This window comes from Notamacropus eugenii, chromosome 2 (assembly GCF_028372415.1).
Source record: "Notamacropus eugenii isolate mMacEug1 chromosome 2, mMacEug1.pri_v2, whole genome shotgun sequence".
In the NCBI taxonomy this organism is placed as follows: Eukaryota; Metazoa; Chordata; class Mammalia; order Diprotodontia; family Macropodidae; genus Notamacropus; species Notamacropus eugenii.
In genome coordinates this window covers 29,488,626-29,513,481 of record NC_092873.1, presented here as the reverse complement: position 1 = coordinate 29,513,481, position 24,856 = coordinate 29,488,626, and the positions used below count along the sequence as shown (strand labels likewise).

The window sequence follows — 24,856 nt, the reverse complement described above, 5'->3', positions numbered from 1 at the left end:
CCCAAATAATAAATACCCAAATGATGAGTGACATATATTTGTATGTATTCACATATATATATATATATATATATATACCTTATTCTAATACAAAGTTTTTCTGACTAGAACAAAAAAAAATAATAAAGTATTTAAATATATGTATGCATAAATACACACATATGGAATTCATTGGTTCAGTACTTGGCAGCGAATATATCTTCTTCTAATTATTTCTAATACATATGTTTGTGTGTGTGTTATGTGTCTGAAAAATCATCAATTTTATTTCCCCACACTTTGAGTTAAGCACCACTATGTGCTAGACACTGTGCTAATCTCTTAACTAATATTTCCTTTGATCCTCACAACAATTGTAGGAGATAGGTATTATTATTTTCATTTTGCTCTGTCTTGATCAGCACACAGCAGAAAAGTGCCGGTTTGAACTTACATAGTCTTGACTCCAGACCACCTGCCACATAGTTGCCCCCAGTTAATAGAAAAGTAGTTTTAACAGAAAAGAATGAAAGATCTCTTTTACTGACAGATTGACTGCACAGTCACCAGCATGTAGACACACTTAAGAAATCTTTATTAAGTGAATTATTATAGTGAAGAAGAAAATATAAAATAATATTTGCAAAGCAAGATATGTACAAGGCAGTTGACAGAGGGGAGGTACTACAGTCTAGTGGTTGTGGAAAGATTCCTGTGGAGGGTGAGATTTTAGCCAGGGAGGTCACTTGTCAGGGTACAGGAGCAAGAGCTTTTCAGGCATAGGGTTCAGCCAGAGTGAATGCTCAGAGACGACAGATGGAGGGTCTTCTTTGTCAAAGTGGCAGAAAGTCAGTGTCACCCGTTGGAAGAATACTTGCTGCAGAGTAAGGTGGGAGAAACCTGGAAAAGGTGAAGGTATCCAGGTTATGAAGGGCTTTGAATGCCTAATGAGGCATTTTGTATTGGATTCTGGCAGCAATAGGAAACTCCTGGGCTTTATTGAGTAGGGACAGGGGTGATATGATCAGACTTAAGCTTTAGAAAATCACTTTTGCGGCTGAACAGAGCATGGATTGAGGCAGATAGGAATGTCCTCCTTTCCCCTTCTCCCCTCCCCCTCCCCCCCGCGCAGAAGGTTATTTTTATAGTCCTGGGTGTGAGAGTCTGTAACAGGGGGTGTCAGTGTCACAGGAGAGAAGTGCAGACATGGGAGAGATGATGTGAGGGTGTAATTGACAGGCCTTGCCAATAGCTTGTTGCCAAGGGGGTGAGACATAGTGAGGAATCCAGGCTGACTCCTAGGTCATGATCCTGAGGGATTTGGAGGGTGGAATTGCTCTCTGCAGTCTTGGGGGAGGTATGTGATGGGAAGGGTCTAGGGAGAAAGATAATGAGTTCATCTCTCTACATTTTTAGTTCCATATGTTTAGTGGACATCCAGTTTGAGATGTCTGAAAGGCCCTTAGAGATAAAAGACTGGAGATTGGCAGAAATATTAGGACAGCAAAGGGCCATTTGGGAATCAGCATAGAGAAAATCGTTAAATCTATGGGAGCTGATGAGATCACCAAATGACGTGGTGTGGAGGGAGAAGAGAAGGGCCCAGGACAGAACCCTGAGGGAGACCTATGTTTAGAATAGTATCCAACAAAGGAAGGGGAGTAGGAGAAGTCAGAGAGGTGGGAGGAGAACCTCAAAAATCTAGAGAAGAGGGTATCAAGGAAGAGAGAATGATTATGGGTGGCAGAAGCTGCAAAGACCTCAAGGAGACTGAAGTTTGTAAAAAGGCCATTGGGAGTCTGGCAGAGTTGGGAGAGAGAGAAGCACAGGGCCTGAGTAAGCAGCTGCAGATGCAGCAGCAACAGCTACTTCTGGGCCTGTCAGCTCACAGACTGAATATTTGAAAGTTCCCTACTTGAACTTCCAGAATCCAGGAGGGTAGAGTACATTGTAAATACTGTCACCATGCTTTGTTGATCTTGAAAAATCCACAGAGTATTGTCCCAGGATATACCCAGGAGAAGTGGAACCAGCAGAAGTGATACAACGGTCTTTTAGAGATTGACAGGAAGGACCCTTCTTGCTGTGTCTGAAGGGGACCAGTGTAGGACATGAGACAATCCCGCAAACTTCACTTAATCATATCTTATAGCACAATAGAATTCCATTATGTTAATATACCGCAGCTTGTTCAGCCATTCCTCATTTGATGGGTGTCCCCTCGATTTCCGGTTCTGGGCCACCACAAAGAGAGACGCTATAAATAATGTTTTATATGTGGGACCTTTTCCTATTTGTATGGTCTCTTTAGGATAGAGTCCTAGAAAAGATATTGCTGGGTCATAGAATAAGATCATTTTTGAAGCCCTTTGGTGATAGTACCAAATTGCCCTCCAGAATGGTTGGATCAGCTCACAGCTCCACCAACAATGAATTAGTGTTCCAACTCTCCACATCTTCTCCAAAATTTGTCAACTTCCTGTTGTGTCATGGTACCAATCTGGATACCTCAGAGTTGTTTCCATTTGAATATCTCTAAGCAATAGGGATTTAGAACACTTTTTGTTATGAATACAGACAGCTTTCATTTCTTCCTCTGAAAACTGTCTGTTTGACCATTTGTCAATTGGGGAATGACTTGTACTCTGGGACATTTGATTCCGTTCTCTATATAATTTAGAAATCAGGCCTTTATCACAGACAGTAGTTACAAAAATTCTTTCCCATTTTTCTGCTTCCCTCTTACTTTTGGTTTGTATGTGCAAAAGCTTTTCAATTTAATGTAATCAAAATTTTCCATTTTGCCTTTTAAAACTCAGGACCAATAGATGGAAATAGAAATTCCATTTAAATTATACAATATTTCGGTGCTTACCTGCCAAAATAAACCTAAGGGCTATAGGAACACAATCAGAGAACCCATTTCCCACAAATATAATGAGATCTGCATCAATGGAAAAACATCAGATGCTCGAGGATAGCCTGAGCTAATGCAATCAAAATGATAATTCAACCTAAATTAATTTACTTACTCAGTGACATCAACAACCAGTATTATTTTGAAGAGATAGAAAAAAATATCAAAATTCATCTGGAAATTTAAAAAGTCCAGAACATCAAGCTATGAAACGAAAAGAAATATTCCCAAGCTGGTGTACCATACCAGACCTTACATTGTATTATAAAGCAAAAATCATCAAAATGACTTGGTACTGTTCTATGAAATAAAACAGTAAATCAGTGGAGTAGGTTAGCTTCACAAGACACAGTAGTCAATGGGTACAGTCATCAACTGTTTGATAAACCCAAAGACGACATCTTCTGTGATAAGAACTCACTGTTTCACAAAAGCTGCTAGAAAAAACTGGAAAATAACAAGGAAAATTTGGACATAGGACAATGTGTCACACCATATACCAAAAAAAACGTCGAAATGGTTATCTGATTTATGTATAAAGATTGATTGAGAGTATAAACAAATGAGGGGAACAAGAAATAGTTTATCTGTCAGATTTATGGAGAATGCAGGACTTTATGACCAGACAAGAGATAGAGAACATTACAAAATGCAAGATGCATGATTTCGTTTCCATTAACTTGCAAAGTTTATGTGCAAACCTAAGTCATCAATGATTAGGAGGAAGTAGAAACCTGGAAATAATTTTGACAACTAGTGTCTGTAATAAAGGACTCATTTCTAAAATAAATACAGAGCTGAGTCAAATTAAGGAGAATCCAACTCATTCCCCAGTTGATAACTGGTCAAAGATATGAATAGGCAATTTTCAGAGGAAGAAATTAAAGCTATCTATATTCCTAAGAAAAATGCTCTAAATCTCTTTCGTATAAAATGAGTCAAATAGAAACAACTGTGAGGTATTCCATCATGCCTATGAGATTGGCTAACATGAAAAGAGGAAAATGATCAGTATTGGAATAGATGTGAGGAATTTGGAAGACTGATTCGTTGTTGGTGGAACTGTGAGCTGATCTTACCATGCTGGAAAGCAATTCGGAACTTTGACCAAAGATCTACAAAAATGTGCAGAACCATCGACCCAGCAATAACACTCCTAGGGCTGTATGCCAAAGAGATTATAAAATGGGAAAAGAACCACACATATGAGAACATTTTTCACACCTCTTTTTGTGATGTCCAAGAACTGGAAATTCAGGGAATGGTCATCAGTTGGGTTATTGCTGAACAACTTGTGGCATATAAATATAATCAAATGCTATTTAGATATAAGAAATGACAAACAGGCAGAATTTTAAAAATCCTTCAAAGATTTCAATGAACTGATGCTGATTGAAGTGAATAGAAACAGGAGATCATTGTTCACAGAAACAGCCTCAGTGTATGATGACTGATTTTCATAGACTTAGCCCTTGTCAGCAACGCAAGGAGGTTAAATATTTCAAGGGACTTATGATGGTAAATGCTATCCACATTCAGAGAAAACAACTAAAGAGTCAGAAATGCAGAGCAAAGAAGACCATTTTCTTTTTTATTTTGTTTTGTTTTGTTTTCTTTCTCATGATTTCTGCTATTCGTTATAATTCTGCCATGTAATCTAACTGATATGAACATGTTTTGCATAGGAATGTATGTGTAAAGCCTATATCAGATTGCATGCAGCCTTGGGAAGGGAGGGGGAGAAAATTTAAAACTTTTTGAAAATTTAAAATAAAAAAGAGAACACCATGAATGGCTTAAAAATACAGTACTGTTTACTCCATGAGAGCAATTATGCTTCTGTCACATACAGAGTACACATGAACATGTCTGGACTGATCAAGACCCCTGCATTACATCATTTTCAGGCCAGTTATTATGCAGAATAGTCATCTGAAGTCCCCATTCAGGGATTACTCCCTCTCATCCCTAAAGATTACAAACACAGAAATCTCCAACTCTTTACTGCAACTGTATTTCTAAGGTTTTTTTAAAAATAAAACTCAACCAAATCCAAATTTCACAAACTGCTAGCCTTCTGACGTAGCCATCTGATGATATTTAGTTTTGGAAGAGTAGTGGGAGTAGCTGAAGTGTGGCTTATCCAGGGATGCTTATTTGTAAATGAATGTATTCTATGTTTCCAGAGCACCATGCAAAGAAAAAGCAAGCAGAAGTCTAAACTGATGTGGTGTCTTAATTTTTTCCATTCCTGTGCATCAGAAACAATGACTCCTGAGCAGGAAAGTGACAGAAATGGAAGTTTTCCTTTTTTTTTTTTTTTTGTAAAACTACCTAACATGCTCATAAAGTCCAATCTCCTGGGATTGTATTTTCTCTATGGTTTCATTGGTTTCATTTGGCTGAGGTGACTCTCACCTGATATCAGTTTCAGGTATAAACCTCAGGTTTTCACAACTGATGGAGAGAAGACAGATCCTTGTTGTTATCCTGTCTTTGACCACTCTGCCAAGGTAAGATGGATCCAGGAATACAAGCCAGGAGCTAGCCAAACTATAGTGCCCTCCACTAACTATTGCCAATCTTTGTCCATATGCCCCTTTCCTTTCCCTCCCTCCTTCTTATGCACTCCCTCATCCTCCCATTTACCATCTTTTTTCCTCTGCTTGTGGGACAAAAGGTCCTTCATGGACCTTCTGGTGACAGGTCCCCCAACTGCTACTTAGGAACTTTGGTGCGTCAGCTAGAGAGAGGAAGGCTTGTCCCACTGAAAGAGAAGCAATGTTCCTTTGCAAATAGTTGAGAAAGAAAGGTGATGGAAACAAAATAAAACCCTGTCATGTAGGCACTTTTGTGTTGGAAAGGTATACTTTAAAAAACCAATCATTTTTCCAAAAACCTTACCAGTACATGTCACCTTCCCTAAATCTCTTTATACCAGATATTCTAGCAGCAAACTTAAACATGACAATGAGCCAAAAGAAAAAGAAAGACAATCCAAGAATTTTGAAATTGCAAAATGGGATTTTGCAACAATTAAATCGTTATAATTTTACTGTTTTTACACAACCAACTATATACAATGTATGTATTTGAACAATAAAGTAAAATGTCCCAAAGAAATGTGCTCTTCTCTGGAGGAAAATGAAGCTTATTCAGATATAGGGTCGTTGCTTCACTTCTGTCTGGGTGTTGACAGGGAGGTTCAGACAAAGATGAAATTTACGAGTTTCCTAGGAGCAGCAGATGGGCAGGTAATGGAGAGGTCCATTAAGTGACAATCTATCGATGAGTCCATGAAGGCATCGATTCATGTATTTTGATCGTTTGATCTTCCATGTGGTGTTGAAGACAATCCATTTGTTGCCTTTTAATAAAAGGAAGCAGGTCAAAGGGATAAATACTGTGTAAAATGAACCCCAGGAACAACAGAAAGAGCTATAATAATTTTCTACCACAATTATTTAAAATATTAGTTTCCAAAGCAAATAGAAAGTCCTCGTTAACAACTGGATGTGGCTGAATATAAACTTGGGTTCTCAACCTTATACTATATATTAACATCAATTGCAGCAAGATCGTACAGTTAAGCCCTTAAGGAAACCCAAAGTTCGATGAAAACGAAATCATACTTCAAGATTTTTTATCTGTTGAGAAGAGCAACATATGATAGAATTAAATAAAAAAAGAGCAAAACACCCTTATCCCTTCACCAATAACCAAGAGAATCAAAATCAGCAGAGACTAAATAGCTCCATTAAACATAATCTGTCAAATTATGATATCTTGCAATCATAGAAATATTCAAAGGAATCACTCATCCCTTAATGGGTCGAAGGTGATCTATCCACAGACAATCAACAACACATACATCAAAAATCATCTCTTGAAACCCCCCCCCCCAGAAATTATGAGTTCTGAGGACCTAGGCATCCACACATGCCAACCAAAACTTCGACAAAGAACCCCCAAAAGCAAATATCCTTAGGGCCTGTTAGATATCTTCTCCATAAAGACCTGCTGGAATAGAGAACTGTTCACCTCTTGAGAAAACCTATTCCCCTTTGTGTCACCTGGAATTCTGGTGATTTGCTAATTCCACTGTTTGGCATTCTGACACATGGGACTCAGCTTTCTTCCATGTGACTGCCTTTCAAATACTTGAAAACTGCCACAATTCCTGCAAATATCCTCTTTCCCCAGCTAATCATGCCCTCGTCCTCCCTAGATAAGCTGGCAGGGCCTGAAGACCACCAATCATTATGACTACACTTTCTACTTTACCAATGAGCTTCACACTGCCTTTTGGATGTGTACTTACTGAGGCAAGGTACAGAGAGATGATTGCCTTCCTAGGTCTGGGTATGTTCATTTCTTATGTCAGCAAAGATCGCTCTTGCTCTCTTGTCTGCCATATTACACTACTGACTCAACTGGAGTTTGGAGTGCACTAAAAGGCCAGATTCTTTCAGGACAATCTCTGCCTAATTATGCCTGCCCCTACTTTGTTAGTGAAGTAGATTTTTTGATCCTTAATTATTTTATTCTAGCAAATAATTTTATACTCCAAAGAGACCAAAGAAGAAGGGAAGAATAGATACGTGCAAAATATTTGTGGTAGCATTTGTTGCTACAGCAAAGAACTGAAGACTGAGGGTGTGTTCATCCATTAGAGAATGACTGAAAACATGGTACATGAAAGGAAGAGAGTGTTGCTGCACAGTACAGAGTTATAAAAGGGATTAAGTGAAATCTAGGAAGACATATGAGCTGACAGATTAAAGCACAATTACATACACTGACAGCAATGTGGTAAAGAGAAATTCCTCCAAAAGACTTGAGACTCTGGTCAATGCAATGATGAATCAATGAGTCCAGAAGACTAGTAATGAAGCAGGCCTCCATCCTCTTGGTACAGACTATAATTGCAGAATCATACTATCTTTAGTGATAACAGATGTGTGATTGCCCCCTCTCTTCTATTATCTTAGTCTGTTAGAATGGGGGCAGATTACGTTTTCTTCAGGGAGGATTAGAAGGAAGGAAATGAATATTTGGGGGGCAGTTGTAACAAGAAGATATTGATTCCAAAAATAAAAAAAAATGAGCTATAAAACATTTAATTTAAATTTAAACTTAAAAACATCGAGCAAAGAAGAGAATCAAGTTCAGAAAAGGGACACAGACATATGTAAGCCACACAAAATAAATACATACTTTGAAATTACCCAAACTACATATAATAGAGATTCATGTTTCATACACAATTCTCTTTTTCCTCTTTATTCTATCATTGATAGACATAGTCATATTGGTTGATGTTTGTCAAATTCTTAGTTAAAGAGACCAAAAATAATTTCATCTTACTAGATTTGACCTAATAACTTTACCATGTGAGATCTTTTGGCATCTGATTGTTAGAAGTTTTAACTGTCTTGGAAAAACATGCCATCTATGCCTAAGTCACTGAGGTATGACTACGACTTCAGTCTTGTCTTTCATCTCCTTGTAAATCCATCTGAACGTATTACTTTCTAGCCACTTTCTTCACTCATTTGGGAAAGGACCGCATGGGAAACTTGGTCAAATGATTGGCTACAATCTAGAGAAAGGATAGCTCCAGCATTCCCCTTTCTGAGCAGTCTAATGACCCTGAGAAGAAGGGAGATGAAATGAACTGGGTGTGACTTTGGGAAAGCTAACACCAGGCGCTGACACTTCCTGCTTTTCTAGCAGTTTTCTAGCCACTCCCTAAATAACATGCTCTATAATTTCCCAGCAACAGAGGTCACCCTCCTTATTCTCCATGTGCAGACTTCGCTCTCTTCCCTTTTGAGAAGATCAGGACACTCGCCCTCCTTTGGTCCTCTCCTGTGCTCCATGATTTTCCCCAAATCCTAGTTTGTGGCCTCACCAGTGACATCTGCCTTATTTTTCCCATCTTGAGAGCTCAACTGTGCCTCGTGCCCTGAAGTCGCCAAGGACAATCAGGTACCTTTCTTAACTCACGCGTTTTCCTTTGGGACAGCTATTTCAGTATAAAATGGATTCTCCTTAGCAAAGAGAACAAAAGTGCAGTAGGAGAGACTGCCTCTCTGCTCTCAGGTAGGTTATACAGCTGGAGCCCTAGTCCCGATCCTTGTTTCTTCTTCCTCTATTTCCACATTGAGATAAAATCTTTTAAGACGTTTAAATTTAAGTTAAAATTTAAATTTAAGAATTTAAGTTAAAATTTAAAAGTGAGAGCCTTTTCTTCTGTTCATCCTCCCTCACAATCAAAGATATTCCAATGAAAAGAATGTAAAGGTATCCTCTAAACTGGTCAAAACAAGGAATATTGACCAGATGATGTGGGGTTGTGACGTTCTGTAGTGTCCTACTCTTCTTGACCCCATCAGGCATTTCACATGGCTTAAAATGGTCCTGGACTACAGAGGAAGAAAGCAGTCTCAGAGAGAAGGCAAGCAGGTGAGGGAGAGGGTGAACTAGCTGTCTCTACGTCTAGCTACTGATTAACATAGCCTCTCCCCTGGCATCAGAGGCCAGCTGGTCTTCTCTAGAGTCTTAAGTCTGCTTAGTGTTGCCTCCTTTCATGCCGTTCCCCTTGCCTTGGAAGCCCTTGTCTGCAGTCTCTGCAGAGTAGAATCCAAAACGCCTCTGAGAATGGTCCAATTCAGTCTCCCTTCCTTTGAATCGATCTAAAACTTAAATGTGCCTGTCTTTCTGTATTATGTGTGTCTATATACTAGAGTTGTTTGTAAGACTCTGCTAAGTTCTATCTCCTATACTCAATCCTAGGTGCACACACAGTATGTATCAATAAAGGATAGATGAGTGGAAAAAACAAAATCACTTAGAGATATCCCACTCTGGCCAGGGCTGCCCACAAGGGGAGGTCTCCTGGTAGAGTTTGGAGCAGGTCTGTGCAACCTGTGGCCCTCGGGCTCTGGAGCTGGATGCAATGAGTCCAAGGACTTCCTCTCCACATTTTCCTCTAAATTTGTCAGTGGCCAAACCTGAAATACTCTGGTAGGTAGCACAGGGCCCATGGACCGCAGGTGGGGAAGGCCTGGGTTAGAGGCTCACCCTATGTTGGGGATCTGTTCAAGGCGAGTTTTCTTCAGGTGTGAGTTGGCAGACGGAGTCTATAGGTGATCCTGTTCAAATCTGAACCTTTTGTTATCTTGTGAGAGGAAGCAACATGGCACAGTCACAGGGCAGGAAGAGATTTTTAGGTTGGCAGATCCACTTGTTGTGCATTTGGCATAAGTAACATGAAAGGATGTTCCAAACATACCATAATAAATGATAAACAAAAGGTCCTACCTGAGTTGGTGGAGAGAGATGTGCAGGCTGTGGAGCTTCTCCTTGCTCAGAGTGGGCTGGGTATTGAGCAGCTCCTCTAGAAGGGAAGCAGGGACAGGGCAGGCTGGAAGTTGAATGGGAGTCACAGGGAAGGTTTTGATCTCTCCCTTCAGTTCCTTCCTCTGAAAAACAAAGTTGTTATTTGTGTTATTAGTGCCTACCATTTAGAGACACAGAGAAAAACTGCAGGGGTGAAGGAGGGAGAGAGATAAAATAATGGTACATGTGTGCAAACCCAAGCTTTCTAAATGTGCACAATGTTACCCAGTTAATGACAGGAGGGCCCCCAAACTCAGCAAGTACAATGTTGGTGTTTTGATGGCCCCCAAGTTGTAGCTAATATTTGTATTGCATTTTCATGTTTGTAAAGCACTTGACATGTGGAAACTGATGGGGATTATATGAATTTGTCAAACTCATGATCATCAATATCATCTCCCTTAGATATGAACCAGTAGATGAGGATTTTCCATGAAGCACTTCTGGCATCATAAGCAACTGTTACTTGTACAATGGGTCATCAGGCTTCACCTTTATTTTACTGGGACATTTATTTCAGATGGATGAATTACAGCAATCATCCTCAAACGTATGGAAGTCCTCTAAAGACATAGCAGGAAGACCCCATACAGAGTGAGCCTTGGGCGTGCCATGGCCCAAAGCAAAGGACGCATGGGACCTCTGGCCTCTGAACAGAAACATTCAGGAGCACTTTTCTGGATTGGGTTACACTCATTCCAGATCTCCTGAGCAGGATAAATTCCAGAACCTGCCACTTGTTGGGGGCCTAAAGATCTTTCCATCACAACACCTCTTCCTCTTGGGACATTAACCAACTACAAACTGGCAGCTAGAGAGGGAACATGATTCTGCTGGCTAAGGCTCTGCAGCATGACCACGTGACCTGTCCTGGGGAAGGTATTTTGCTCCATGAGGGAGCTCATGTCAGGGGGCATTACCTTGTTCATCTTGCCTTGCTGCAGCTCAGCCTGAGCTTCTGCCAACTCCAGCTTCAACTGGGACACTTCCCGGTGGTGTTTTTCCTCCTGTGTCCTAAGGATAGACACAAGAATATCAAGTAAAAAGGGCATTTCTATGCTGATCTGCAACTGCTTTTGGCTATAAAACAATCTATGTCCACTCTAGAAGTGATGGCACCTGGTATTGTATTTTGCATCTTTCTTAATGTCATGTATACAAGACGTACAGTGATGTTCCAGAGCACTAGGGATTTATGAGCACACAGACTCCAAAAAACACTTAAGCACAGATGTTTGATAACTACATGTTTTGATAAATCTGCCTGATGATCCTCACCTGGTGCTGCCTGCACTAGTCACAGACACCATATGTGTTTCAAGGGTGATTTACTGTACCCTTTCTAGTTACCCTCAAGAGTGCCACCAAGGCATTTTTATGCTGGCATAAACACTGCCTATCCCTTACATCAGCTAAAAGCTTCTCTTCGAAGTTGACCTAGAAAGGGAGCCAAACTGAACCTGAGCCCCTCCTGTTCCTACCCATGCTCCCAGTGCTGATTAGAGATCAAGTCCAAGGGAAAACATGGTCTAACCAGGAAAGACTGCATTGGTAATGACCCAGACTGCATTGGCAATGACCCAGACATGAAAAGACATTGTGCCTGTGTCTCTGGCTTCTGGACCTCAGGAGATACTGGAATGTATTAATAATAATACCACGAATGGCTACATTTCTTCAACACCTAATATGGGCCAGGAACTGTGCAGAAGACTTTACAATGATCATCTCATATGATCGTCACAACAACCTTGTTGGAACAGATGCTATCAACATCCCCATCTTAAGAGTCGAGACAGCTGAGACAGACAGAGGGTGAAGGTTTAGAGCACTAAGTGCCTGAAGCCAGATTTGAATTCTGGAGTCGGAGCCCAGACAAGTCCCAGCGGGGCAATACTTACAGCAGCCTATGTGTGTCTGCCTGGAGATTCTTAGCCAGCTGCTCCTTGGCCTGCAGTTCTTTCTTCAGTTCAATGAGTTCCAAGGTGGCAGCTTTGTAATGCAGCTTGTTGTGAACGGCTTTGATCTTACTTGCTGCCACCTGTGGCATGGGGAAGCAAGAGTCAGGCCAAGAAGCCTATTAAGTTGCATTTTCTGTGAAATGAACAGGCAAATAAGCAGACCTTTTTACTTCTGGTGTAGACAAAAAGGCTTTTCAATAGTACTCCTTGAAAGATGCTGAGAAAGCCTTTGACACTACCATCTCTGTGATATGTCTTTCCACATCTGGCAACGACCAAACCCACATAGCCCCTGGTGAGGGCTGTTCTGAGATTCAGAGGCAGCAGGAGTAGCCACATCCACCCACATCCACCTGAGCACCCACATACCTGCTCCTTGAGGCTGTGAACATTGGCCTTCTCAGTCTTTAACTCCCTCATGAATGCCTGAATCAGCTGGTTGATTTGCTGGTCTTCCTCTACTCTTTTCTGGAGAACCACCTTGACCTAGACAACAGGAAGGCAGAGGGGTGGCACATTGTCCTCTCAAGTGTCTGGGAAACCACAGTTAGTGTAAAAAGTAGAACTAGTGTTGGGTGACAGCATTGCCACAACAGCAGACCTTAGAGTGGGGGCTGTATGCTCTTCTAGGCACTAGCTACAAGCAGGACCATGCACACTCCAACGTGCCACTTAAAAGCAAGCCACAGAGTTTTGAGTTTCTGTGAAGAGACTAAAATTCTTTTCCAGAGAACTAGGTAAAAATGGACTACATAGATTGCAGAATGTGGAGTATTTCGTGGTGTTTCTTAGCCTTCTCAAGCAAGCATGGTCTCTAGTGGGCTCCCTGGCCAAGTCCCTGATAAAGGCAGCCTGAGTGATAGGGGGCAGAGTCAAAATGACAGAGTAGAACGAAGAAGCTGTGGAAGCGCCCCACATAGCCCATAAAATACTTGCAAGTATGACTAAACAAATTCTGGAGCAGCAGAAACCATAAAAGGACAGAGAACTGCAGCCCAAGACAGCCTGGAAAGCCACCAGGAAAGTGTTATCACAGAAGATGCAGAGTAGCACATAGCCCAGGGTGGACGGCATGATGGGGCAGGGACGAGATATGGAAGAGGTTTCAGGGAGCCACCAGCTGCAGCCTTTTCCAAATTGCTCAATCCACAAATGACAAAGACAGTTTCAAAGGTCATGAAAAAGCTCCTTCGCCAAGGAGAAAGGAATGTGGAATGCTTTACAAAGCAGAATTAGCCTAATGGAAAAGGAGGTTCAAAAGCTCACTGAAGAAAATAGTTGCATAATCATTAGAATGGAGCAGATGGAAGTGAATGAGTTTGTGGGAAACCAAGAAATTACAAAACAAATCCAAAAGAATGAAAAAATAGTAGAAAATTTGAAATATCTCTCTGGAAAAACAACTGACCTGGAAAACAGATCCAGAAGAGACAATTTAAAACGTATGGACTACCGGAAATGCATGAACAAAAGAAGAGCCTAGACAGCATCTTTCATGAAATTATCGAGGAAAACTACCTTGATATTCTAGAACCAGAGGGTAAAATAAAAAACTGAGAGAAACCACCAATCACTTCCTGAAAGAGATCCGAAAAGAGAAACTGCTAGGAATACTTCAGCCAAATTTCAGAGTTCCTAGGTCAAGGAGAAAGTGTTGCAAGCACCTAGAAAGAAACAATTCGAGTATGGTGGAAATACAATCAACATAACACAAGATCTAACACCTTCTACATTAAGGGATCAAAGGGCTTGGAATATAATATTCCAGAATACAAGAGAATTAGGATTAAAACCAAGAATCACATAAAGGGCAAAACTGAGGATAATACTTCAGTGGAAAAAAAGTGTGTATTCAATGAAATAGAGGATTTTCAAGCCTTTTAGATGAAAAGACCAGAAATGAATAGAAAATCTGAATTTTAAACACAGGAATCAAGACAAACATGCAAAGGTAAACAGAAAACAGAAATCACAAGGCACATTCTAAAGTTCAAATCATTACATTCTTACATGGAAAGATAATATTTGTAACTCTTGAGACTTTTCTCACTATTTGTGTAGTTGTACAGATTGTGCCACACATACTCACACTTCTCTGGAGAGAGAGAGACAGAGAGAGAGAGAGAGAGAGAGAGAGAGAGAGAGAGAGAGAGAGAGAGAGAGAGAGAGAGAACAGGGTGAATTGAATAAGAAGGGATGATATCTATAGAAATAAAATTAAGAGGTGAGATAGGAATATATTGGGAGGAGAAAGGGAGAAATGATATGGGGCAAATTATCTCACATAAAAGAGGTAAAAAATATTTTTTCAATTGAGAAGAAAAGGGAGGAAGTTGAGAGGGAAAAGTGAAGCTTACTCTCTTTATATTAAGCTTCAGGAGGTAATAACATGCTCCCTCAATTTGGTACGAAAATCTATCTTACACTACAGGAAAGTAGAGGAGAAGGTGATAAGTGGGGTGTGGGGCGATGATGGAATGGGGGACAAATGAGCGCGGGGATATGTGGGGGGATGATAAAAGGAAGGGCAGATGGAAGGAGTGAGCAACAAGAAGTAAACTCTTTTGGGGAGAGACAAGGTCAAAAGAGAGAACAGAATAAATAGGGGGCAGGATGGATGGAGGGAAATATAGTTAGTCTTACACTGCATGACTATTATGGAAGTCTTTTGCAAAACTATACACATATAGCCTATATTGAATTGCTTTCCTTCTCAGTGTGGATGGGTGGGGAGGGAGGAAGGGAGAGAAGATGGAACTCAAAGCTTTAGGAAGGAATATTGAGAACTGTTTGGCATATAACTGGGAAATAAGAAATATAGTTAATGTTATATAGAAATCTATCTTTCCCTACCAGAAAAGAGAGAAGATGGGGATAAGGGAAGGGAGGGGTGCGATAGAAGGGAGGACATATTGAGGGAAAGGGTAATCAGAATACAAAGTATTATGGGATGGGGGAGGGGAGAGATGAGGAGAAAATTTGGAACTCAAAACATTGTGGAAATGAATGTTGACAACTAAAATTAATAAATAAACTTAAAAAAAAATATATGTGTAGTGCAATTTTTCCCAGAAGAAATTTCCAAACAACGGAGCTAAGAAAAGACCTTTAGCAATGGCCAAGACAATAGCACCTTTCCAAGTAAAAAAAAAAAAAGAAGAAGAAGAAGAAACAAAGAAGGAAACAAACTCATGAGACACTCATCTTGTTGATTTAGTCCCGGAGGTTAAAGTTGTGCCTTAATAAAACTTAGTTGAGTAAAATTACCATATATGCTATAACTTTATGAAACAAGGAAAAATGTTCTCGTTTTCCCTGTGGAAATTCTATCTCCACAAGGAGAGATAGGAAGTGATTCTACTCATGAATCACAGTCAAATTGTTTCCCTCCAAACTATTCTTAAAGAAAGATGTGTTTTGATTTGAAGATCCAGGTGAACCAACCCACTAGCATAAAGCTCCAAATACCTTCAGGTTCAACTCTGCTAAATCGGCTTCTCTCTTCATTGAAGTCATTTCCAAGACATTGTTTTTCTCCTGAAGGGCTTCATTGGCCTGTTCCAAAATGTTAACCTTTTCCTGCTCCTGATGTCATTGCAGAGTCAAATTCTTATTGATATCCTTCAGGCGCTGTATTTGCCTTTTGAAGCCTCTTGGCTCTTGGAGCTGGGGAGAAATTACAGTACAGGCTCCCTGTGATCTGAGCTAGTTGGACACTTTAGTGAGTAAAATATTTTGATGAATACTTATCAGGCAGAGCAATGTTCCAGGAAATAGACCACACCAATAAAATATGCCACAGATGTACAGAAGTTGTATCCATAGAGTTGTACTCAACACGACATCCCAAGAAACCAGCTTCAACCATCACAAAACCCAATCACTAGCCAGTACATTATTGCAGTCCCCACCGTCACCAGCCCATCTTTCCTGCCATTTCTCACACTCCGTTTCTGCAGCATCCCTTAACATCTCCCCCAAGAAGCAGCAGAGACAACCACCTCATCTTCCAGGTCCATGACTTTCTCCTGGTACTCTTCCAGCCTGCCCTGCAGCTCCTCATGTTGGGTCTGCAGCTCGCTGAAGGACTGCTCCCGGATGTGCAGAGTCTCCTGGACCAGGGTGATCTGTCTCATGAGATCCAGGTTCTTCTGCTGCAAGGCATCCAATAGCGAGTCTCGCTGAGGCATAGTCACCTTTCCCTGTGAGAAATCAACTCCATAAGTCACCTCCATCCAACACAACAATTCCAGTGTTCACTTGTCCTTTCTTGGGCTGCTGTTTGATTGCTAATCATTTAATATCATGTAAACCTCAATAAAGGGCAGAGCCTGAACTAATTGACTAGAGGTAGCCCCTTGGTCTCACAGATATCTCTTCTCTACTCTCTACTTCTCTACTCCCAGAATTCCCTTTACTGTGTCAACAAGGCAAGATGAAGTAGACCAGAGCATTCTGCTATTAATGACTACCAAGGACAAAGCTCCTCAAGAGAAGGCACTATCGTAAATATATATTTCATGGACATATGCTATGTTATGTCATTTTCATGGTAAAGAAAACAGATATCCTGGGTCATATTTCAATTAATTGTTTGTCTCCTCTCTTGTCTTACTGTATTTACCACTCATTCAGTTAAGAAAATTCTTTTGCATATTATGGTTAAACATTTATGGGAATCATAAATCTGAGTCCTGCATCAGGATTGTTCTAGCATGTGTTAAAGCCTTCTCATTCTTTTGAGCACACAATCCGAATTTACATTCCTGATCCTTAGATATGCATGTTCTCTATCTTTGGCCAGCCTGAAGGGAAGAAACAATGTGAATTAAATGCCACCTAGCCTGTTTGCCTCTTTTAACCCAACTTTCAGGCAAACAATGTTTAAAACACAAACCAAAAACAGACAAATATTTGAGTGCGAACTATCACGTCTTATGAGTACACATCTCCTGCCTAATTTTCTGGTTTTCTCACACTAAATCTGTGGTCTTGTCAGTGTAGAGAATTGCATGTATATGAGCTAGGTCCAGCTCACTGGAAATGTGTATTACAGAATTTTCTGGGGAACACAGCAGTGAAGTGACTTCCTCAAGTTCACACAACCAGGAAGTGTCTGAGGTAAGATTGGAACTTAGGTGTTCCTGGGGCAGCTTGGTTGAACAAAATATAGAACCCTGGACTTCGAGTGATGAAGAAATGATTTCATATCTATCCACACACAGGTCTGCCAGAGTCTGACTCCAACATGAAAAGGGTTTTATTCTCTTTCTCCTGACACCATGAGGACACAGGTGGACCCATTGGATTGTGCCCATGCGAGCTTCACTACATGACCATAGCAGTTGGCAGTCACACTTCTTTGTGGCTGATCTGTGGGAAAGCTGCTTCCCACTTTCCTACCCTATTGCTCTCTATGTTTTCAGGCTGTGGACTCTACTGTGCTCCCTGTATTGTAGCCACACATCAACACTGGAAGAATACTGGTATTCACAAAGGGTTCTTTGGATGGAGGAGAAAAGGTCCCAAAAACCAACCAATGATTTCTAAAGGAATAAGAATTAAAGGGTTAGAAAAAGGAATACACTGGGAGAAAGGAAAAGGGAAAGGTACAATGAGGTAAATTATCTCACCACAAAGAGTAAAGAATGAACTATAACAGTTGAGGGGAAGATGGAGGAGGTGGGAAACCTTAATCTTGAACCTTCACCGTGAACCTTATTCTCCTCTGTACTGACTCAAGCAAGGAATGGCACCAGAAGGAATAACTCAGTTATGTATAGAAATCCATCTCACACTGTTGGAAAATTGAAAGGGGAAGGGCTAGGAGAAGGGGGTGCTTCTCATTGAAGAGAGAGAGGTGGAGGCAGGAATCAGAAGCAGTTCATGTTCAAGGAGGGATAAATGTTACACACACTCCTCCAAGCTTGGTTATAAAAAGATGAAGGGGCCTTTTAGTCGTTACAGAAAACACTGGACTAGGTGGTGACGGGGGGATGGACACAGTCTATCTAAAAAGCCTGATTTTGGGGGAAGAGAAATTTCATAATTTGTTAGGTTTGGAAAGTTCTCGGGGAAATCCTTATTTGGTGGAGAGATTTTGAAAATCATACAAGATTTGGTACTTTGACATTTGGCATTGGAGTACCATGAATGAGGAAATTGAGTCTTAAGAAAATTTTGTTTTGGTGGAAGAACAAGAAAAGCATCCTTTAGAAAGATTCATTTTTCTGTATTTGGGTCACCAAACAGGAGAAATAGCATACACTTCCATAAGAAAAATAAGGGTATAAAGGCTGCATGGTAATTTTAAATTGTGTCAAGATCAAGTTTGTAGCAGAATTGACAAAAGATAGAAGATTTCTACGTAAAGACGGCAAGAAGTTCCTTTTTTGAAGATGACTTAGATGAGCATGCAGATCAGAAATCTGCCTCAGATTGTGTCTCCCCCACCCCCTAGACTGCTGTGTGAGATGAGACTTCTAAATGTGCAATTATATTTTATCCTTTTCTTTTGGGTTTCTATATCTGTCCTTACCAAAGGGACTGCCCCTTTGACTTATTAATGCGTTGATCATCATCTTCTCTTTCCCTCTTTCTATATTTGTTGAGAACAATTTATTCTTGCTTAAAGGGGAGATGGATGGAAGGAAGGATGTGTATGGAAAAGAGAGTGAGATAGCATTCATCAGAATGGAGATAAATGTGGAAAAAAGATTTGAATACATAAAAGAGGATGAATTGGGAGGAATCAGTACAATTTTTCTCTGCACAGAAATTACGTAATATATGAAATGAAACCAAAGGGATCCATACAGGCCAGAGAGTTTTGACTTGCAAGAAATACAGGAAAATAAACTAACTGTAGGAGACACTATCAACATGAATTAGTACTAGATTATTTTCTAGCAGAGGAAGAGGGAAATTTGAGCAATATCATGGAGAAATCATTTCCCTAAGTTCAGAATAGCCATCAGTAGGATGGGAGACATAAGGAAGGAGTTATGTTTCACAGAGAAGTTAACACACAAAGCAAAGGTCCAACTGGTCTGGAACTTGTTTTGAGGTTAGAAGGCAGCTAAGTAGAATAAATGTGAAGTGTAGCTTGGAATTCTCATGAATAAGAAGCTAACAAATGTTGATTTCTCTTCTAGGAAAGCTAAAGGTTCATTTTCACGGTCATCCCATACCTACAGGTATGGGAAGGGAGAACATGGTATTGGAAACTATACACCCTGTATTACCTAGTCAATGAGGTCCTAGGGGACAGAATTTGTAGTCAGGTAAAGGTTTTTAAGGCTTACTTTTGTTTCTGGAGGCTGTTCTATTCACCGCTCCAGAGTGTGAATAAGTTATTTCTCATGGTCTTGCCTCAGAAGCTGGTGTTTGGCTGAGGTCATCAATGGGCTGGGCCCGTTATCCCTGGGCCCAAATGTCAGCTACCCTTACAAGCCTAGCCCTCCATTGTCTTACCTCCAGGGAACCTTCAACTACTGCCCATTCTTCATGCTAGCAAAATGCTTTTTTATTGGTTTCTGCTGTCCTGATGCCAACTTATTGGTCACGCCCTTCAAGACCCTCCATAAATCCATCCTCCACTCACCCCAGACTACTGGAGCATGCCTAGATCCCTACCACAGTCTTTCTGAATATAAGACCCAACTTGCCTCCATGATAGTGCTCAGATTCCATCTGGACCTTATCACCAGGGTTCAGTTTCTAACTGGTCCATGTGTAAGTCACAAATGTACATGTCCCTAACCAGTCTACCCCAAATGGAAGACCTATAATCAACTTTATCTCTGGCTGTCAAAGAAGGCTTGGTTCAGTTTATCTGGGAAGGGCAGGGGATTGCTATTTCAGGTTCCGACCACCCCCAAACCTCAACACAATGACTTGCCCAAGGTCACATAGCAACGAAGAGTCCAGTGCAGGATTTGAACCTGGCTATTATTGCTTCCATAATGAAAAGTTTCTAACAGCACTTACATGCTGCTTTAAGGTTTACACAGCATTTTCTGGAGCTAATCTCCTTCTTTCCTCCACATATTCCTAGCACTTAGAAGCTATGACTGTTTTTGAACAGATTTTTCTTTGACATACTAGGAAATGGTGGCTGAGAGATCTCAGGGGCCCCTACCAGGTTGGAAGGGGGAGATGGGTCCTCCCACCTTGGAGGTTGCCTCGCCGCTTCTGGGCCAGCTGAAGAGAACCAGGCAGGCCTGGGCTGAAGCAGGCCCAGGGACCAGGGTGAGGGCCTCTCAAGTGACCCCCGAGGCAAGGAGACAAGAAAGGCGGGAAAGTCCTTGTGATTCTGAGTGTTGAGCCACTGGCAATCTGCTGTACTAAGGGCGCTACACTGGGGAAGGGGGAAGGTAGGTCCCTGGGACCTCCATGGTCTCACCCGATCTGTGTTCCCTGAGTGCCAGGGATGGAGGGCACTGGGCCAGGCAAGGTAGCTGCTGCGTGCAGCGATGCCATGGCAGAACGCCCCGCTACACTGTTTCCAGATGTGCACGGCACAGCCGACCAGCAGGACGACAGCCAAAGCGCACAGCAGCTCCCAGACTAGTGTTGGCCACTCTCCTGGCCCCTTGTCCCACCAATTGGCCCCCCACCACCCCTCCTCCCACCGTAACGCCCCCAAATTTCCCATCCCCCACCACATAACACCCTGGAAGCACACTGCCTCCCACTAAGGCTTGTGCTCCCACTCAGTCTCCGGCCCCCTTGGCAGCTTCAGGGTCACCAGAGTACTTGAAGGACCTCCAATCCACCTCCTCTGTGGATCCTGAAGACAACTGAGGGCTCCCAGTGAACCGTACACAAACGGGAACCAGGCAACCAACGAACGTTCCAAGTTCCCCAAGACACAGGTTCAACCTAGGCACTGGAATGCCAGAGCCTATATGCCCTTGAGCCCCGCCCCCTAAGTTCTAAGGATGGGGCATCATAACTGATCTAATCACTCCTACCCCTTGAATGGATTGGAGACAGTTCTGCCCCACCCAGTCCAATGGACTCCACTGAACCAGCCCCAGTGTCCCCAGTCAACCACAACTACCAACCCCAGGGACCTGGCCACACAGAAGCCTCCTTCCCCACCCCAGGGGTCCCTCAGTCAACTGAGCTCCCAGTTGAATTCTCTAGGCCCACCGAAGACAGGTCAGATCTGGTCAGATTTTCCCATGTCCTAACCCTCCTAAGGCATGATGACAATCTCTGTACACCTCCCTTGAGTCCAACTTGTTGACCCCCTCAGGGGTACCCAAGCAGGGTTCTGCAGCAGCAGTATCCTCATCAGGAACACCACCATCACTAGACAAAGGTGCTAGAGGAGGTTGGAAGAAGCTCACATTTGGAAATGGGGGCTCAGGGATGATTCCCTGGTCAGACCTCTCTTAATCAGGGTGCTTCTCTTTTCATTCCTTATTTATCCTCTACATAGTTTGCTTTGCATATCGTTATTTGCATGTAGTCTCCTCTGGTAGAATGTGAGCTACATTCATGGCAGGCAATGTCTTTGGTCTTTTTTTGTTTTCCCAGTGCATCACCCATTACATGCTGGGTCATCTCCAGTCATCCTGATGAACATTTGGTCACTGGACCCAGAAGGCTCAGCAGGAGAAAGGGAGGTTGGTGAGGCGGTACGCCCTAACCTCGCTCAAAACATAGTCAACTGCAAGTCATGTCATCTTTACTCTGATGACATGGTCTTCTTCAAAAACTAAGGACAAACACAGACCTATGAGTAGACCTAGATGCTTGAATAGGGATGCAGTTAGCTGGGTACCTCAGTTCATCTTTTCGATTTTGTAGACCCCTACCTTCTCCTCTCCAAAGGAAGGTAAATTTGGATGGCCAAAGGGCCACTAATTAACGTGGGGTTAATTGGTTATATTTCTTTCTTTCTTTCTCTTTCTTTCTTTTGTTCTGTCTTTCTATCTTTCTTCCTTCCTTCCATTCTTTCTTTTCCTCTTTCTTCATTTCTCTCTTTTTTCTTCCTTCCTTCCTTTCTTTCTGTCTCTCTGTCTGTCTGTCTTACTTTTTGTCTGTCTTTCTTTCACTTTCCTTCTTTTCTTGCTTCCTTCCCTCCTTCCTTAAATTCTTCCTTCTTTTCTTCTTTCTTTCCTTCCTTCCGTCTCTGTCTCTCTGTCTTTCTCTCTCTCTCTTCCCAAACCTTAAAGCAAGTACACTCATACATGGCACACCAATATGTCCCTGACCAAACTCCACTTAATATTTGTCTGAACCTTCTTGGATTGAATGATTATCAGTAGTCACTGTTGCTGTTTCCCTCCAGTGGTATTTACTCATATTTTTTTCTTTTGATCATTACAACGGCCATTCCCTGATTATTTCTTAAAGAGTTCTATTCATTAAACATGCATAATAACTCTCTAAGAGAATTCCAGAAAAGGACTTAGCAGAAAAAACCAACATCTCCCACTGCATCCCAGCCCATCTCCAGTTATCATGATTAATATCTGGTCACTGGATCCAGAAGGCTTAGGAGGAAAATACGAAGCTGGTGACCTTGCACAGCCCTCCCTCACTCAATACAATGTCTAGTGCAAGTCACGTTATCATTTCTCTGATGTCCTTCAGAGGCCTTGGAGTCCAAGTCCTTCCCAAACAAAGGAAGAATACAACAGGTAGAATTTCAATAGGAGCCTCAGTTGTGTGGAAGAAGGTGAAGTAAGACTGCCAAAGAGACTTAGGGGGATTCTGTTTTAGACGGCTTGATCCATGGCTGGCCAAGGTGGGAGAGTACCAACTCTTGGGAGCACCTTTAGAGCTAAGTAGCTTAATGTTTGGTAGTATTCACTTGTCAATGCAAGTGATCCTGGGAGTTGCACTTAAGGACCTCATTTAAAGCTTATTCAATTTTTTTATGAAGATGGGACTAAGTATTTCATTTTCTCTCCTGTTGATCTGATCTATTTACATTTATATATATATTCATGTCTTTCTCTAAAATGGTTTCATACATTGGCACGTTATTAAGCATAATATCTCCTTTAAATTGCTTCAATTTTACATTAATTAGTTATAAAGATATCTTTACATTTTGTTTTTTACATATTTATCTTCAAATATATCCATCTCCCACGAAGAGACTTCCCTTAAAATAAAAGATTTTAGAATGTGTAGCACAACTAGCCAATACATCAAAAAGTTTTTACATTAAATCAATATTCCATACTGATAGACCCTTAATATTTCAAGGGAAGGAGGGAAATAAATTTTGATATCTCTTCTAAATGGATAAAGAGTTCATTAATCTTGTGTCTTCCCATGTAAAGGAGGATGATCAGAGAGTTTATGAACGATAAGGTGGGGCATTTAGCCACATTCCTAGCCTAATTCCTCAGGCTTCTCAAAGAGGTTCAAGGCAAAGTCCTGGGTAACTGTGTCCTTCAGTTAGGCTGAGCAGAGAAGAAGTGGAACTTCTATCAGGGTAGTACCTTACTCATGTAGTTAGAAGTGCATGTGTTCTCTGTGAGTGCTTGCAGAAGTGTCTGTGTTCTCTGGGAGTGTGCTGGACACTGTCTGACTTTCTTTTGGCCCTTCTGTAGACACCAAGAAAGGGCTTGTGTCCCCTCCACCATCTGTCGGCATGGTGCTGGGAGCAGTGAAGGACAAGGCAGCTGAACCTGCCTCTGGTGCTGCCTGAGTATCCCATGCCACTAGTGTGGCCTTTCAAGGCTCACTAGATCCTTGGCTGACTGGGGACTCAACTGGAGTCAAGAAGCATGGGAGGTTTATGGGAGAAATCAGGATCACTCTGGAGGATCTCTTAGGTGAAACTGAAGTTTTTGGGGGAAAATCCACTGGTCCACTGGGTGTCTCAGATCTGAGCCCATTTGTGATCATGACCCCAATGAGAAGTGTACCCGGAATGGTAGTTGAGCCTACAGGGATTTCCATGATGACTATCTCTGAAATAGAATCTCTGACTGTGGAGCTCATCATGGGGATGCTGGTAGACTCTGCTGATTTGCTGGTAACATCAGACGCCCTAAGCCCATGAACTGTGCTCCTGGAAGAGAATGCTACAAGCAGAGGAGTTGGTTAGTTTATATTGGCAGGTTTGGTGTTATTGTCACAGGGATATCCATTTTCTTTCAGTGGGATAATACCCAATCTCCTGAGCTACACTTTCCTCCCCCATGCACATCATGGGCACTTCTTCCCGTAGAGCACTCTCATCAGCCCTGCTCAGGCCTTGAACCTATGCTCTAGCCATTTCTTTTCAAGCCTCCTTACTTCCTTGATGCCCACACAAAAGACTAGTCTTGAAGGATTCAAGCTTAGTCTCCAGAAACTCAGCCCTGGCCTACCATGGTCCCCATAGGTGCATCACTCTCCTCATATATTTTTTCATCGAATTCAAGCTCATGCTTTATTTCACTCTCTCCTTTACCGTACACGGGTACACTTTCATCCCCCAGATCCTCTCCAGGTCTGGAAATTTGACCCAATCCTCTCTCTCATACTTTTCTGATGTCATGTGTTCATGTACTCCACCTGTTCCCCAGGTACCATTCCTTCAAGATGAGGCACTCTGTAGCCTCTCACTGGTTACCACTCT

General features: G+C 41.7%; 1 protein-coding gene across 14 annotated transcripts in view; it reads right to left on the bottom strand.

Annotated features, from left to right (window-relative positions):
* Nucleotides 1-551: 551 nt before the first annotated feature.
* The window catches only part of LOC140524826 (golgin subfamily A member 3-like), a 71,650-nt gene continuing 47,345 nt past the window's right edge, over nucleotides 552-24,856 (bottom strand). For 6 of the 14 annotated variants that reach the window (XM_072639631.1, XM_072639632.1, XM_072639633.1 and 3 more), the window contains 7 exons: nucleotides 16,263-16,463; nucleotides 15,730-15,927; nucleotides 12,631-12,747; nucleotides 12,202-12,341; nucleotides 11,221-11,314; nucleotides 10,223-10,383; nucleotides 5,898-6,263 (listed from right to left, as the gene is read on the bottom strand). In XM_072639631.1, the coding sequence (XP_072495732.1) occupies nucleotides 6,179-6,263; nucleotides 10,223-10,383; nucleotides 11,221-11,314; nucleotides 12,202-12,341; nucleotides 12,631-12,747; nucleotides 15,730-15,777 (645 nt within the window). In that variant the 5' untranslated portion in view covers nucleotides 15,778-15,927; nucleotides 16,263-16,463 and the 3' untranslated portion in view covers nucleotides 5,898-6,178. The other 8 variants (XM_072639641.1, XM_072639642.1, XM_072639643.1 and 5 more) reach the window with 5 other exon arrangements.